Source organism: Somniosus microcephalus, chromosome 22, assembly GCF_052327205.1.
Source record: "Somniosus microcephalus isolate GS21.2 chromosome 22, FLI_Smic_1.0, whole genome shotgun sequence".
NCBI lineage: Eukaryota > Metazoa > Chordata > Chondrichthyes > Squaliformes > Somniosidae > Somniosus > Somniosus microcephalus.
In genome coordinates, this window is record NC_141008.1 from 31,543,158 (window position 1) to 31,559,050 (window position 15,893).

Here is a 15,893-nt window from a genome sequence, read left to right on the forward strand (position 1 = left end):
GGAATATAACCAACAGTGTTACTGTGTGGGGTCAGTGAGTGGAATATAACCAACAGTGTTACTGTACAGGGTCAGTGAGTGGAATATAACCAACAGTGTTACTGTACAGGGTCAGTGAGTGGAATATAACCAACAGTGTTACTGTACAGGGTCAGTGAGTGGAACATTATTACTAACAATGTCTAACAGTGTCAGCTGTGACTCAGTGGGTAGCACACTTGCCTCTGAGTCAGAAGGTTGTGGGTTCAAGTCCCACTCCAGGGACTTGTGCACATAAATCTAGGCTGACACTTTCGTGCATTGCTGATGGAGTGCTGCACTGTCAGAGGTGCCGTCTTTCGGATGAGACGTTAAACCAAGGCCCTGTCTGCTCTCTCAGGTGGACATAATAGGTCCCATGGCACTATTTCGAAGAAGTGCAGGTGAGTTATCCCTGGTGTCCTGACCAATATTTATCTCTCAATCAACATAACAAAAACAGTTTACCTGGTCATTTTCACATTGCTGTTTGTGGGAGCTTGCTGTGCGCAAATTGGCTGCCGTGTTTCCCACATTACAACAGTGACTACACTTCAAAAGTACTTCATTAGCTGTAAAGCGCTTTGAGATGTTTGGTGATTGTGAAAGGCGCTGTAGAAAGTCTTTCTTTCAATGCGGGTGTCTGTGCCTATACTGTATGTCTGTAGTAATGGGGCATTTTACTTGTTTGCACTCTCGGTGGGGAGCCTCACCCATCAGCAGTGTAGATCGGAAATTCGGGCGCACATTGCCCACATTCTTCTGACCATTAAAGCAGCATGTGCCTGAATATTAATAAGTACCACTGGCACAGTAGCTCACGCTGGCAATTACGCTTTATAAATCTAAAAGTGAACTGAATGTTATCTTTGGATTAATAGGATAAGAGAATAAGCTCTTTGTAAAGGGAACTTCAGAGTGAAAGAGCTACAGAAAGACAGAAAGAATTAGAGAGATGGGGACAGTCAATGGAAGTTTAAAAAATACTTTTGTTCATGCATTGGAGTTCGACTAATTGTGAAAAAGTCTTAAATCATGTTCAGCAGAGTGAAAGTACTTAATAACTATCAATTTTTGAAAATCAATTTGACAGAAAAACCCTAAAATTTGGACAACAAAAATTATACAAAATTGGAGCCTGTACACTGTTTCTGTTTTGTGGTTAACAGGACATTAACCAGAATAAATCACCCACAGCATTTCCTGTAAGATTCTTTACACAGAGACCAACCTAACAATAATATAAAGGAACTTCCAGCCTAAAGCATGTTGGGATGTGTAATGTTTCACAAATATATGCTAATGAGATCTAAATAGCAGAATATATAATTCATACAGTAAAAGGGATAGTCCCAGGACAACAATTGTTTATTTAAAATACTTGTTAGACAGAGGCATGTTGTAGAGGAGGAGATCGTCCATTCATCTGACACTCACTACTCACACCCAGCTTCGAGCCTCATTCTTGATTCCACTTTGTGGCATTGACCGTGGTCCTGCTTGGACATCTCAGCTGTGTTTTGCAGACCTTAGCCCCACTTGCATTTCACATCGCTTGGTCATGTTCCTTTATGCAGGACTTTTGCTCAGCTTCCCATTTCTAGATTAACGCCATCCTGCTCTATATGTAAATAACTAGTCTAGACAGGCCAGTGTAAGCCTCTCCTGTGTGTGTCTGTGTCTGTGTAACTAACCAACACAATTCATTGTGCGCATTTTCTTTGTTTTAGTTTGTTAATGTGATCCCTTCAAACCTACTCACTCAATGTAATCCCCTCACTCACTCTCTCATAAGATCCTTTCGGGCCTGCTTTCTCAATACAAGCAATCCAGATTTACTCAAAGTAATCTCTTTAAATCCAAACACAATACAAGTTCCCTCAGATCATTCACTTAATAAGAACCCTTTAAACCCAAACCCTCAGTGAGGTACACTCCGATCTGCTTTCTCAATAAAATCCCTGTCTGGCCTAATGAATGGAAACCTTCAGATCACTCTCTGAATGAGATCCTTCAGGCTAGCTCTGAATAAGATCCTCTCTAAGCTGCTCTCTGAGATCCCCTCAGATTCACTCTCTTATTGTGATCCCCTCAGACCCACTGTCACAGTTTGGGAATCTGTTTAGTCTCTTTTTCCTAAGAAATGACTCGGACATAAGCAGTTTTCTAATACGCTGTAATTGGTTTTGAGCAGATTTGTCTCAAAAGGATTAGTTTCCCCAGGCAGCTCCATGCTAAGTGATGCATTCAAAGGCAGACATGAGGTATTTAAAATTCCCTCCCAGAACCACGATAGGGGACCTCCTTGTCCTCGCCTTCCACCCCACAAGCCTCTTCATTTGATGGATTATCCTCGGCCATATCTGCTTTCTCTAACGCAAGCCCACCATCAAACACATCGTCCCCTCTCCTCCCTTTCAGCATCCCGAAGTGAATATTCCCACCATGACACCCTAGTCCACTGCTCCATCACCCCGAACACCTGCTCCCTCTCCCCAGCACCTTCCCATTTGATTGCAGGAGATGCAACAACACCTGTTGCCAGGGCCCCAAACACTCCTCCTGGGTGAGACTGCGATTTACTTGTGCTTCTCCCTACCCAGTATACTGTATTCGCTGCTCACGATGCGGTTTTCTCAACATCGGGTAAAACCAAACGTAGATTTGGGGATCGCTTTGCTGAATATCTCTATTCTGTCTGGGAATATGACCCTAAGCTTTAATTATCCAACCCACTCCCTCTCTGACCGCTGTCAAACAACCTCTCTGGCACTGACAATTAACGTTTTAAAGTGTGGAGACTTATTCCTTCAGATTTTAATTATTGTTGGAGAGTTTAAAAACGTTTTTTTTAAAAACATGTTCTTACTGTCTCTTTTATCTCTCTTTTAATCCCACCTTTCCCTCTCTAGTTCGCTTTCTGTACATAATTTGGCACTGAATTAATTTTTTTTTTTACATACACTTCCTGGTTCAGACGCAGCCTGTCTCAGCAGGGAACCGAGACACATCCTTGCTTGTCCTGTTCACACAGGTCCCAGATGCCCTGATTTTGATTTCCATTAATCGCAAGTTTCAGTACAAAAGCCCATAGAAAGTCTGTGAGCAAGTGTAACTGGAATGAACAGCTGGTGCCCTCCCTTCGCTGCTGAACGGGTCAATATTTATAGCAGACCTGCAGGGTCTCAATGAGATCCCCTCGGATCGACTCTTAGACCCACGTCAAGCGATCGCTCAGTGCGATCCCCTCGATCCCGGATCTGTGCACATGCAGCTATGAATGAACAGCTTCATGAAAGAGCCCTCTTGCCAACCCCAGGACGGGTCCAGACTCTCTTCCTCTGCCCGCTCCCCAGACCGACACGCCATTTACCTGCTGCCTCCATTGGATCCGCTCCGCGCCCCCGCTCTGGCCCCGCTCCGAAGCCGTTCCGGTCTCTCCAAAAAGTAGCTTTCGATTTTACGCCATTTCTGATTGGCTGAAAGTTTCAAGTTTGCTCCAACCAGAAACGTCTCAGCCCGAGCATCCAGCCCGCCAGTCTTCCAGGTGGGAATACAGGACAGCGCCGAGGACCGCTTGGAGTCAGGTTTCCGATCAGAAAGAGTGGAACAGGTCACAAAGCTCGGAGAGCTGGTTTACTTTTTCAAAGGCACATTCTAACACGTTTTTAAGCCAATAAAGGAGGGAGGGCGTTCACAAAGCAGACAGACTAACGGAACTGACAACCCGAAGAGGTTACATCCTTTGACAAAAGGCGATTGATAAAGTTGCACAGGAAGGTTACTAATTAAGCTCAAAGCTATGTGGCAAAACTTGAGAATGTATAAGAAACCGGCAGAGGGGTAGAAAAGAACTGGTACTGGTGAAATGGGTAGTGTCATGGTGGAGGGAATGAGTTGGTTCCATTACTGTTTCTAATTTATGTCAATGATTTGGAGTCTGAAGCTCAATGAAGATTGGTTAAATTTGCAGATGATACCAAACGTGGAGGGGCAGTGCAATTGAGGGAGGCAGCCCTGAAACTACAGAATGAGCTAAACAGAATACGTGAGTGGGCTGCAGAATGGCAGTTGAAATTTAATGCAAACAAATGAAAAGTATTACACATAGGAAGGGGGAAAAAGCAACAAACATACTTCATGAATGGTGTTGAATAGCTAAGGATGAAGTTGAAAGACTTCTTGGAGCCTTAAATTCTCAACATGCCCAGTCAATGCAGAACAGCAAGCAACAAAGCCAATAGAATATAGTCAGACGTACAGTCAGAACAAGTCGATGATCAAACTGTGCAGTGATCTAGTCAGACCGCACCTTGAGTACTATGTCCATTTCTGGCCACCAAAAAACAAGGAAGACATTCAAATGCTGGAGGCAATGCAGAAAAGAGCCACAAGGCTGAACCCTAGTGTCAGCAGTTTGAGTTGTGAGGAACAACTGCAGAAACAGGCTTTTCATCCTGGAAAGGAGGCTTCTAAGAGGTGATCTCATAGAGGTATAAAGATGGTAAATGATAGGGGAAAGGTTAATCTGGAATACTTTAAAATTTTACTGTGGGAGTAGGACAAGGGGGAAACACAGGTTCAAACAAGTAACAGGTAATTTTAGGAAGTTGTTTATGGAGAGTGTGATCAACACTTGGAATGGACTTCCATGCAGAGTGGCGGAGGTTAAAACCCTTGATTCATTTAAGAAACAACTAAATGCAGCAATGAGGGGAAGTGTTAGGTTGCTCTGAATGGATGAATCACGATGGTCTGAATAGCCTTCCTCATCCATAAGTGTGATTTTATAAAGGAAATGCCTACTTACTTTCCTAATACTGTGAAGAAGTAAAACAGCTCATTAAGTTTAATTGGATTTGTGACTGATAGAGGGGACTATTTAAACCAGGAAGTAGGGGAGGAAGATGTTCATGTGTGAAAGGTAGCCCGAATGATTCAGATGGTGGGGTAACAAAATCATTCATACATAGTAGTACATTAAAACAATGCTGAATTTAAGGAAATCAGATATGGCAAGGAAAAAGCAGAGAGGAATGAGTTTAAGGCGTTATACAGAAATGACGGAATCCATTAGCAAAAGTGGCTGACTTAGAAGGGTTAGTGAACACAGACTATGTGGACATTATGGGTATAATGGAAACATGGTAGGGTGGATCACAAATAGGATATGAGAATGGAAGGTTAAAATGGTGGTCAGAGGAGTCATATTTTATATAAAGGATAGCATAAAGTTACAGTAAAGGCAGGATGTCAGGGAGAGCTCGAGACTAAATCTCTCTGGATAGTTCTAAATAAATAAGAATTTACCACATACTGCCACACTGGGAGTCATAGTAAATAAATGCCTCAAGACATCATGCTAATCACAGAATCACAGAAACCCCACAGTGCAGATAGAGGCCATTTCGGCCCATCGAGCCTGCACCGACACATATCCCACCCGATCCCCGTAACCCCTACGCCAACACGTAACCCCACGTATTTAATCCCCCTAACACTAAGGGTCAATTTATCATGGCCAATCAACCTAATGACTGACAACTGTCACGAAAACAAATGAATATTAGGTTGTGTAAAAAGAGGAATACAATGTGGATCAAAGGAAGTAATCCTGCAACTGTGTAGAGCGTTGGTCGGGATTGCACAAGAACCGTGTTTCAAAAGGATGACAAGAGGAAGTGAAGTTCTGTACACAGAAAGTGTGTGCAGACATAAGGGCCCCGATATTTACAGGGTGGCGGGGAGGAAAGGACGGAAATTCCGGGAACGTGGAGGTTTTTAAAAATTCATTCACTGGATGTGGACGTCACTGGCAAGGTCAGCATTTATTGCCCTTCCCCAATTACCCTTGAGAAGGTGATGGTGAGCCGCTGTCTTGAACTGCTGCAGGCCGTGTGGTGAAGATACACCCATAGTTATGTTAGGGAGGGAATTCCAGGATTTTGACCCAGCGACGATGAAGGAACGGTGACATATTTCCAAGTCAGGATGGTGTGTGACTTGGAGGGGAACTTAGAGGCGGTGGTGTTTAACGGCATGACCTTATCATATTTTTACTGTTTCCTGCCTGGCATCGGCCAGATTGACAAGCTGGCCGGCTGGGAAAGCCAGCGGAAGGCTGCAGCTGGGGTCCATTTGGGACGGTCCTCGGCAACCTGGAAACATTGTGGGTTGGTGGGAGGGGGGTGTTGGTCCGGCAATCTGGAGGGAGGAGAGACCAGGATACATCGCGGGCTTGGAGGGAGGGGATTGACCGATGGCAGATTTGCTTGAGGATCCGGGGGAAGTACTTATGCTCTTCCTGGCCCACAAGCAGTGCTCAAAGCACTTACCTGCTGCATCCGGCTGTTCCTGCCTCCCTTTAGCTGCTGGGTTTCCCAACCCGGCCGGCCAGTGTTAAATTTAAGTGGCTGCCAAAATATCAGGAATGGAGCCCCATTTATATATAATGACAGAGCAGCCTCTCCAGAGTGGGTTATTCAGACGCCCCCAAACCCGCCCTGGTTAAAATCGAACAAAGGCACATTCATAGCGAGTTTCGCATATTTGCTGATTTAATCTCGTCTCCCAGCCATCGTGGTGGGGTTAAAATTCCCAAGCTTTTGTTGCTGTGTCTGTTTTGATTATGTCCAAATTGTTGTAAATAGTTAATTTTATTGTGTTTCCTCATATAAGAGTTCAAAAATTCAGCTTTAGTTTTCTTTTTTAGTCAAAAATATCAGCTACATTCAAATATCCACTGGCCCGAATAATGGCGTAGATTAGTTTTAGGCTTACAAGCACGTCTTTGGTAAATGACCAGACTTGCTGTTAAATCATTAAAAATGTCAGAGTGTGTAATATGCTACTGTTCCAAATTGTTTTGTATTCAGTACAATCAAAAGGGAGTCAGCCTTAAGGGTAACACTGGAGCGCTCTGGAAAGTATAGCCTGCTCCCTCTTCATTCAGTTGACATAGTGATAGCTATAGGAATCCGCATAAATCTCAAGATCCTGATGCTTGAAAGAGGGGCAGGATTTGGAGGAAAATGCTAATGTTTAGATTTCAAACACTCAAAAGGCAATTATATGGGTACATTTAATCATTTTGTTGTGAATTAAACAATATTAATGCTGGAAATACTCAGCAGGTCAGGTAGCATTTATGGAGAGAAACAAAATTAACATTTTAGGTCAATGACCTTTCATCAGAACATAATGTTTTTATGTTTATTGCCAACCTTATTTATAATTCTATGTTCTTGAATTACCCGACAAAACAAGGTGGCAGCTAAAAGGATTTTCAAGAAATATTTTGTATTATTTCATTGGTTCCACTTCTCCTTGCTGACTGTTGATTCTTGATTGGTAGTTTCAGTATCTTCTTGGTATTTCTTCATTGGCAGTTTTTGTTCCTGCTTGTTACCTGTTGATTTTCTACTTGTTTATTTTAAAATTTCATTCTCGAGATGTGGTCGTCGTTGGCAAGACAACATTTATTCCCTATCCTTAGCTGCCATGAGAATATAGTAGTAGGCCACCTTTTAGAAATTCTATTCTTTGATACAACTGAGTGGCTTGCTAGGCTATTTAAGAGTCAACCATACTGGAGTCACATATATGCCAGACTGGGTAAAGACAGCAATCTAAAGGACATTAAAGGACAATCCAACAGCTTCATGGTCATTTTCACTGATACCACTTTTTATTTCCAAACTGTTAAAAACTTAATTCAAATTCTCAAACTGCCACCTGGGATCTGAACTCATTCGCTCTGGCTTATTAGTCTAGTAACATAACCACTTGGTTGTGATTTGTTGCTATTTTGTAAATGATGTTTAACACATTTAAGTGTTGAGGCACACTTTCCATATGCAAATGCAACACCCGAAGTGTGACAGACAGACCTGCATACATGTTTTGCATTCACCTTTGCTGCTGCAGTAACTGTCAACGTAGATATTGCTGCTGGAGCGCTCCACATTATTCAAACACAATCTTTACATTGCAAATGAACAACTCTGGTGTTATTACTTAATGTTTGTTAACTAAGTGATTTTGCCATTGGTTAACAGGAGATTGTAGGAGTGATTCCACCATCCTGTCCCACCAGCAGAGGGCTGCACTTGCAAGGAGCAGATTGTAAAATCAGGGTTACAATATTTTACAATCCTAACTCAGACTCAGGCAGCCTGCAAGTATGGTCCCCTGCTGATAGTGCAGGATTGCAGAATTACCTTTTACATATGCAAATATGATGAATATGTTTCTGCCATATTACTACCTAGATCATCAGCATAGATGAATACATCTTTACCCAGCAATCCTTTTGAATAATGGAACCACTTTTTTGCCCCGAGTGGAAATCTCAGTTGATTTTGAGAGTACCAAGAACTTCGAACACAACGGACTGTCTCCGATTTCTAAAAACTGAGCACCAAGAACTTCTAACACAACAGACTGTCTCCGATTTCTAAAAACTGAGCACCAAGAACTTCTAACACAACGGACTGTCTCCGATTTCTAAAAACTGAGCACCAAGAACTTCGAACACAACGGACTGTCTCCGATTTCTAAAAACTGAGCACCAGTAGGAAGGAGGTTTTTTTCTCTTTATTTGGGGTTAAGGTCCCTTGAACGTGTAGAGGTACGAGTGGGTTTCAAGATTACACTCAAACCCAAATGAACTCTGCAATAAACTTGATCACAGTTCACCACCAACAGCAAATGCTAAGCTTAAACTATTGATGTAAACTGTATGACTAACAAAATCAAATGGAGACATGTAGAAATGTTTATTTTCTCTTACTACTTCTTTTAGGATGGCACTGTATTGACAGGTTACATTTTGAACATCTGACAAAGCAAAGAAAGACTAATGCTGTAACTAACGCACATAGTCATCAATATCCCTGGCGAATTTCCCACGAGAATAATATTCGTACTCCCTTTTTTCCCTTTCTTCATCCAGTGCTTTTTTTGTTCTGTGCACATGCCGTTTAGCTTTGGTTTTCGAATCATCGTAATCAATATCATCGGTATCTTCGTCATCATCATCCTCATCATAGTCCTCATCCTCATTTAGATCCCTCTTTGCCTTCTCGTAATAACCACCAGCAGGAATTCTTCTTTCATCAACAGCCCTCTTTGTCTTCGCATAATAGTCTTCAATATCTTTTTTGGCTTTCACTTGGAATACTAGAAAACAAAAGTGATCTAAAAAAATTATAAACAAAGCTTAAATGTATTCTATAATTATTATTGCAATATCTGTGTTTCTCCAATTCTGACCTCTTGTGCAACTCCGATTTTAATCGATCCACCATTGGTGGCTATGCCTTCAGCTTCCTGGGCCCTGCTCTGGAATTCCCTCCCTAAGCCTCTCCGCCTCTCTTTCCTCCTTTAAGACGCTCCTTAAAACTTGCCTCTTTTTGGTCATCTGCCCTAATATCTCCTTATGCAGCTCGGTGTCAAATTTTGTTTGATAACGCTCCTGTGAAGCACCTTAGGATATTAAAGGCTCTATACAAATACAAGTTGTTATTGTTCTAAACAATATCCCCCAGTGACCAGGGAAGCATTTCTTTTGTTTATCCTTATGTGATAATATAAATGAGCTGCCTCTTACTAAGGTTGGTGAGGCTGATTTTGATTTTTTTTGTTTGAATTCATCTGTACATTGTAAGGCTACTGAAGCTGGCTGAACCAGGAACTGTTTGATAGCTGGTGCCCTATCTGCCTGACTCTGCCCTGTGGGGAGGGAGAGTTTGGCTGCTGAACACAAGAACATAAGAATTAGGAGCCGGAGTAGGCCATTTGGCCCTTCAAGCCTGCTCCACCATTCAATAAGATCATGGCTTATCTTCTACCTCAACTCCACCTTCCCACACTATCCCCATATCCCTTAGTATCCAAAAATCTTTCGAACTCTGTCTTGAATATACTCAATGACTCAGCACCCACAGCTCTCTGGGGTAGAGAATTCCAAAGATTCACATCCCTTTGAGTGAAGAAATTTCTCATCTCAGTCCTAAATGTCTGACCCCTTATTCTGAGAGCGTGACCCCTAGTTCTGGACTCTCCAGCCAGGGGAAACATCCTCCCAGCATCCATCCTGTCAAGCTCTTTAAGAATTTTATACGTTTCAATGAGATCACCTCTCATTCTTCTAAACTCTAGGGCCTAGTCTACTCAACCTCTCCTCATCCCAGGAATCAGTCTAGTGAGCCTTTGTTGCACTCCCTCTAAGGCAAGTATATCCTTCCTTAGGTAAGGAGACCAAAACTGTACACAGTACTCCAGGTGTGGTCTCACCAAGGCCTGATATATAATTGTAGTAAGACCTCTTTACTCTTAAACTCCAATCACTTTGTAATAAAGGCCAACATACTACAGTATTTGCTTTCCTAATTGCTTGCTGTACCTGCATGTTAACTTTGTGATTCATGTACAAGGACACCCAGATCCCTCTGAATACCAACATTCCCCAGTCTCTCACCATTTAAAAAATATTCTGCTTTTCTATTTTTCCTACCAAAGTGGATAACTTTACACTCCTCCACAATATATTCCATCTGCCACGCTCTTGCCCACATAAGAACATAACATAAGAAGTAGGAGCAGGAGTAGGCTATACGGCCCCTCGGGCCTGCTCCGCCATTCAATAGGATCATGGCTGATCCGAACCTAGACTCACGTCCACTTCCCTGCCCTCTCCCCGTAACCCCTAATTCCCTTATCAGCTAGGAAACTGTCTATCTGCGTTTTAAATTTATTTAATGTCGCAGCTTCCACAGCTCTCTGAGGTAGCAAATTCCATAGATTTACCACCCTGAGTGAAGAAGTTTCTCCTCATCTCAGTTTTGAAACGGCAGCCCCTTACTCTAAGATTATGCCCCCTAGTTCTAGTCTCACCCATCAGTGGGAACATCCTCCCCGCATCCACCCGATCAAGCCCCCTCACAATCTTATATGTTTCGATAAGATCGCCTCTCATTCTTCTGAATTCCAATGAGTAGAGGCCCAGCCTACTCAACCTTTCCTCATAAGTCAACCCCCTCATCTCTGGAATCAACCGAGTGAACCTTCCCTGAACTGCCTCGAGAGCAAGTATATCTTTTCTTAAATATGGAAACCAAAACTGTACGCAGTATTCCAGGTGTGGCCTCACCAATACCCTGTATAACTGCAGCAAGACTTCCCTGCTTTTATACTCCATCCCCCTTGCAATAAAAGCCAAGATTCCATTGGCCTTCCTGATCACCTGCTGTACCTGCATACTAACCTTCTGTGTTTCATGCACCAGGAACCCCAGATCCCTTTGTACTGTAGCACTTTGCAGTTTCTCTCCATTTAGATAATAACTTGCTCTTTGATTTTTTCTGCCAAAGTGCATAACCTCACACTTTCCAACATTATATTCCATCTACCAAATTTCTGCCCACTCACTTAGCCTGTCTATGTCCTTTTGCAGGTTTTTTATGTCCTCCTCACTCACCGCTTTCCCTCCCATCTTTGTATCGTCGGCAAACTTGGATATGTTGCACTTGGTCCCCTCCTCCAAATCGTTAATATGGATTGTCCCGTAACCTGTCTATTTATCCCATTGCAGCCTCTTTGCATTCGCCTCACAGCTTACTTTCTAACCTAACTTTGTATCGTCAGCAAACTTGGATACACTACATTCGGTCCCCTCAGCTAAGTCATTGATATAGATTGTAAATAGCTGAGACCCAAGCACTGATCCTTGTGGTCTTCTTAGGCAGTCCCTTGGAACCGAGGATGACTTGCTTCCACATTAAAAATGAGTTTGCAGGTGACTGATGATTTCAAGCGGGACCTACAGTCTCTGTCACAGGTGGGGCAGACGGTGGTTGAAGGGGCGGGTGGGTGGGGTGCTTGGGTTGACGTGCGCTCCTTGCGCTTGGCTTCCACTTGCTCCCGGCGAAGCGACTCGAGGTGTTCGGCGCCTTCCCGGATGCTTCTCCTCCACTTTGTGCGGTCTTGGGCCAGGGATTCCCAGGTGTCGGTGGGGATGTTACACTTTTTCAAGACGGCTTTGAGGGTATCCTTGAAGCGTTTCCTCTGCCCACCTCGGGCTCTCTTGCCATGCCGGAGCTCCGAGTAGAGCGCTTGTTTTGGGAGTCTCGTATCGGGCATGTGGACAATGTGACCCGTCCATCGGAGCTGATTGAGCGGGAGCCTACTGTCCTTGTGGTACCCCACTAGTTACAGCCTGCCAACTTGAAAATGACCCATTTAAGTTTAACTAAGCTGCTGTGACCCGTGCTCTGTTATTCAGTTGCTTCAAGTTTTAAGCTATTGAATTCTTTTCTCAAATTAGTTTCCGATCTCCTGGACTTCTCTGGACATCTAGACTGCGTTTCTGCTTTGAACTACACTGGATTACACCACTACGCTTCTGCACTGAACTACACTGGATTACACTGTAAGACTTACCCTGCTGTGTTTCCAACTCTGCTGCTAAAAGATTTAAAAAAAACTTTTAAACTGCAGCGGTCTCTGCTGAACTAATTCTAATGGTTTTTCAGCTTTGTTGGCTTCTAGCTAGCAGCTGCTGTTTCACTTGCAGTCCAGTGACTCGTTCTACTGGTTTTTCAGCTTTGCCGGTCGCTGGCTTGTGGTTTTACATTTTCTCCGTCGCTTTGATCTGCGGTGACCTCCAACTTGCTTCAATTTCGCCACCATCTCTCTGCACCGCTACCGATTCTCATTCCTCGGCAACAACCTCCATCCTCCAACTCACTACCCTTCAAATAGCTTCTGGACTTCACTACACCTGTCTCTGAATTTGGACAGTAGTTCGTCAATGCTCCGTGCCGGCTCCATCCCTCCATGGGACCTCTAACTTTGACCCTGGTCTCCTTACTATTGTCTTCAACCTATTCCCTGCTACAAGGAAGTATGTATCCCATTAATGTAACCTGAGCTTATCCACGTCCATTCGCGTGCGCACTTTGGCTGCCGCGCCGGACCCGAGCCGTTCATTTCTTTTTCCACTTTTTTCTCTCCCTTTTCCTTTTCTCTCTATCCCTCCCTGACCGCTCTCTCCTGTCGTCATGCCTCCTTTCATCTCACTTCTCTCAGATACTCTGCCCTCCCAAGTCCCTACCCCAATCCTTCATTACGCTTCAACCTTCCTACTTTCCTGCTGCCGTCCAAGGCTTGATTCCCTCGTAGATAAGCCTACAGCTTCCCTCTCTTGGCATCCTATGAAGGGCCCATTGAGGCACTTATTGCAGCCTCTTTTTGAGCAGTAACCCCAACTGTCCCATCCTACTCTCTCGCCAACCTTCCCGCCTAGCGCGCCCACCGGGGGGCTAATCTTGCCAATCTCCTCACCGTCCAACTCACCCCTCCCAGCACTAAACCTGTGGAAGCTGGCAGTGGGTCAGTCATTACCGATGCTCTCCGCATCTCCCTCCAGAATGTCCGTTCACTTGCGAACAAGGCCCTTGCCATCCATGAGCTTATCGTGGATGATTGCATCAACATCATGGCCCTGACGGAAACTTGGCTGAGGGGTGATGACACCTTAAATGCAGCCTCCCCGCCTGGCAATACCTTCCACCACTTGCTCTGCTCAGACCACTGTGGTAGCGGTGTGACTCTCATCACCAAATCACACCTTGGTCTGTCCCCCTGCTCCTCTGGCACTTTCTCCTCTTTTGAGCATCTCACCTTGTTCCACCCCTCTCACCTCATTTAAAATTCTTGCTCTCTACCACCCACCCAAGTACCATAAAAATTTTATTACCAAGATATCTTCACTGCTTTCCTCCCTCGGCAACTAATCATCCTCGGTGATTTCAACCTCCATCTCAAATCATCATGCTCTCTCTCCTGAGTTCACTAGCCTCCTATCCTCCCTTAATCTCTCCCTCCATGTAAACTCCCCAACACATATTCACAGCCACCCCCTCGACCTTGCCATCTCTCGTGGCCTTGCTTCTCCCATCGTGTCAATCGCAGTTAAGGCCATATCTGACGACATCCTCGTATTGCTCTGCACCCACATCCCCCTTCCCCCCTCCTCCGCCCCCCACCACCACCACCATACTTCCTTCTGTGTCCATCCCTGGAAAAAACTCTTTCCCAACTCTCTTACAACTGCACTTACAAAATCCCAAATGTTCAGCCTTTGGCCCTCCATTCACCACGACATTTCTGCAAATACTGATCTGCTCAACCACACCCTCACCACCACCCTTGATGCCCTAGTCCCTTAAAACAATTACTCTCTCACCCTGGCCGTTCCCTTGGTACGGCTCTAATCTTCGCTCCCTTAAGTCCAAGGGGTGCAGACTTGAACGGATACGGCGGACAACTGGTTTAGCCATTCACCGCCAGATCTGGCTTGGCCACATAAAGCATTATCGGGCCCTGCTCTCGTCTGCCAAAATTGCTCACTGTTCCAGAATCATTCTGGAATGCAAAGATAAACCCCGGCTTCTATTCTCCACTGCTAACATTCTTCTTAAACCCCTCTCCCGTCTCCTCCACCCTCACCTCCGACAACAAGTGTGAGGAGTTCATGGACTTCTTTGTCTCTAACATTGAGACCATTCGTTCAGCTGCCTCTGCCACTTCCCTTCCTTCCCCTAGCCCACTGGGCCAAACTTCCTCTAAGGTTTAGCCCTGCCCTAACCCTGAACTCACATCTTTCTCTTCGATCTCCCCTTATGACCTCTCCGCCCTCATCTTGCCCATGGAGACCCACTTCCTGCTCCCTCGACCCTATTCCCACCAAACTGCTGCCCACCCAACTTCCTTTTCTGGCTCCCATGTTAGCTGACATTGTTAACGGTTCTCTCTCCTCAGGTACTGTCCCCCTCTCCCTCAAATCTGTTATCAGCCTGCTCCTCAAAAATCCAACCCTTGATCCCTCCATCCTTGCAAACTACCGACCCATCTCCAACCTCCCTTTCCTCTCCAAAGTCCTTGAACGTGCTGTTGCCTCCTAAATCCGTGCCCATCTTTCCCGCAACTCCACGTTTGAATCCCTCCAATCAGGTATCCGCCCCTGCCTCAGTACTGAAACAGCTATTTCATCAAAGTCACAAATGACATCCTTTGTGATTGTGACAAAGGTAAACTATCCCTCCTCGTCCTTCTTGACTTGTCTGTAGCCTTTGACACGGTTGACCACTCCATCCTTCTCCAACGCCTCTCCACTGTCGTCCAGCTGGGTGGGATTGCACTCGCCTGGTTCCATTCTTATCATCTAATCGTTGCCAGAGAATCACCTGCAATGGCTTCTCTTCCCACTCCTGCATGCCCCAAGGATCTATTCAGCCCCCTCCTATTTCTCATCTCCATGCTACCCCTTGGTGACATAATCCAAAAACACAGCATCAGTTTCCACATGTACGCTGATGACACCCAGCTCTACCTCAACACGACTTCTCTCGACCCCTCCACAGTCTGTAAATTGTCAGACTGCTTGTCCGACATCCAGTTCTGGATGAGCAGAAATTTTCTCCAATTAAATATTGGGAAGACCGAACTCATTGTTTTCGGTCCCCGCCACAAACTCCGTTCCCTAGCCACTGATTCCATCCCTCTCCCTAACATTTGTCTGAAGCTGAACCACACTGTTCGCAACCTTGGCGTCATATTTGACTGTGAAGTGAGCTTCCGACCACATATCCGCGGCATAACTAAGACCGCCTATTTCCATCTCCGTAACATCCCCCGTCTCCGCCCTTGCCTCAGCTCATCCGCTGCTGAAACCCTCATCCATGCCTTTGTTACCTCTAGACTTGACTATTCCAACGCACTCCTGGCTGGCCTCTCACATTCCACCCTACGTAAACTTGAGGTCATCCAAAACTCGGCTGCCCACGTCCTAACTCGCACCAAGTCCCGTTCAC

At 44.8% G+C, this 15,893-nt stretch overlaps 2 protein-coding genes and 1 long non-coding RNA gene across 16 annotated transcripts in view; 1 reads left to right on the plus strand and 2 right to left on the minus strand.

Moving 5' to 3' along the window:
• Window positions 1-3,779, minus strand: part of LOC147102142 (caspase-1-like) — a 47,030-nt gene extending 43,251 nt beyond the window's left edge. The window contains exon 1 of one of the 2 annotated variants that reach the window (XM_085964393.1): window positions 3,392-3,779. In XM_085964393.1, the coding sequence (XP_085820519.1) occupies window positions 3,392-3,404 (13 nt within the window). In that variant the 5' untranslated portion in view covers window positions 3,405-3,779. The remainder of the gene's footprint in view (window positions 1-3,391) is intronic. The other variant, XM_085964391.1, reaches the window with a different exon arrangement.
• Window positions 3,780-5,402: 1,623 nt separating this feature from the next.
• LOC147102143 (uncharacterized) lies at window positions 5,403-8,971 on the plus strand. The gene is made up of 2 exons (XR_015073217.1): window positions 5,403-5,838; window positions 8,289-8,971. It is a non-coding gene; the product is annotated as an uncharacterized LOC147102143 (long non-coding RNA).
• LOC147102144 (uncharacterized) overlaps window positions 8,781-15,893 on the minus strand; it is a 52,002-nt gene continuing 44,889 nt past the window's right edge. For 6 of the 13 annotated variants that reach the window (XM_085964394.1, XM_085964396.1, XM_085964397.1 and 3 more), the window contains one exon: window positions 8,781-9,216. In XM_085964394.1, the coding sequence (XP_085820520.1) occupies window positions 8,888-9,216 (329 nt within the window). In that variant the 3' untranslated portion in view covers window positions 8,781-8,887. The remainder of the gene's footprint in view (window positions 9,217-15,893) is intronic. The other 7 variants (XM_085964400.1, XM_085964402.1, XM_085964403.1 and 4 more) reach the window with 2 other exon arrangements.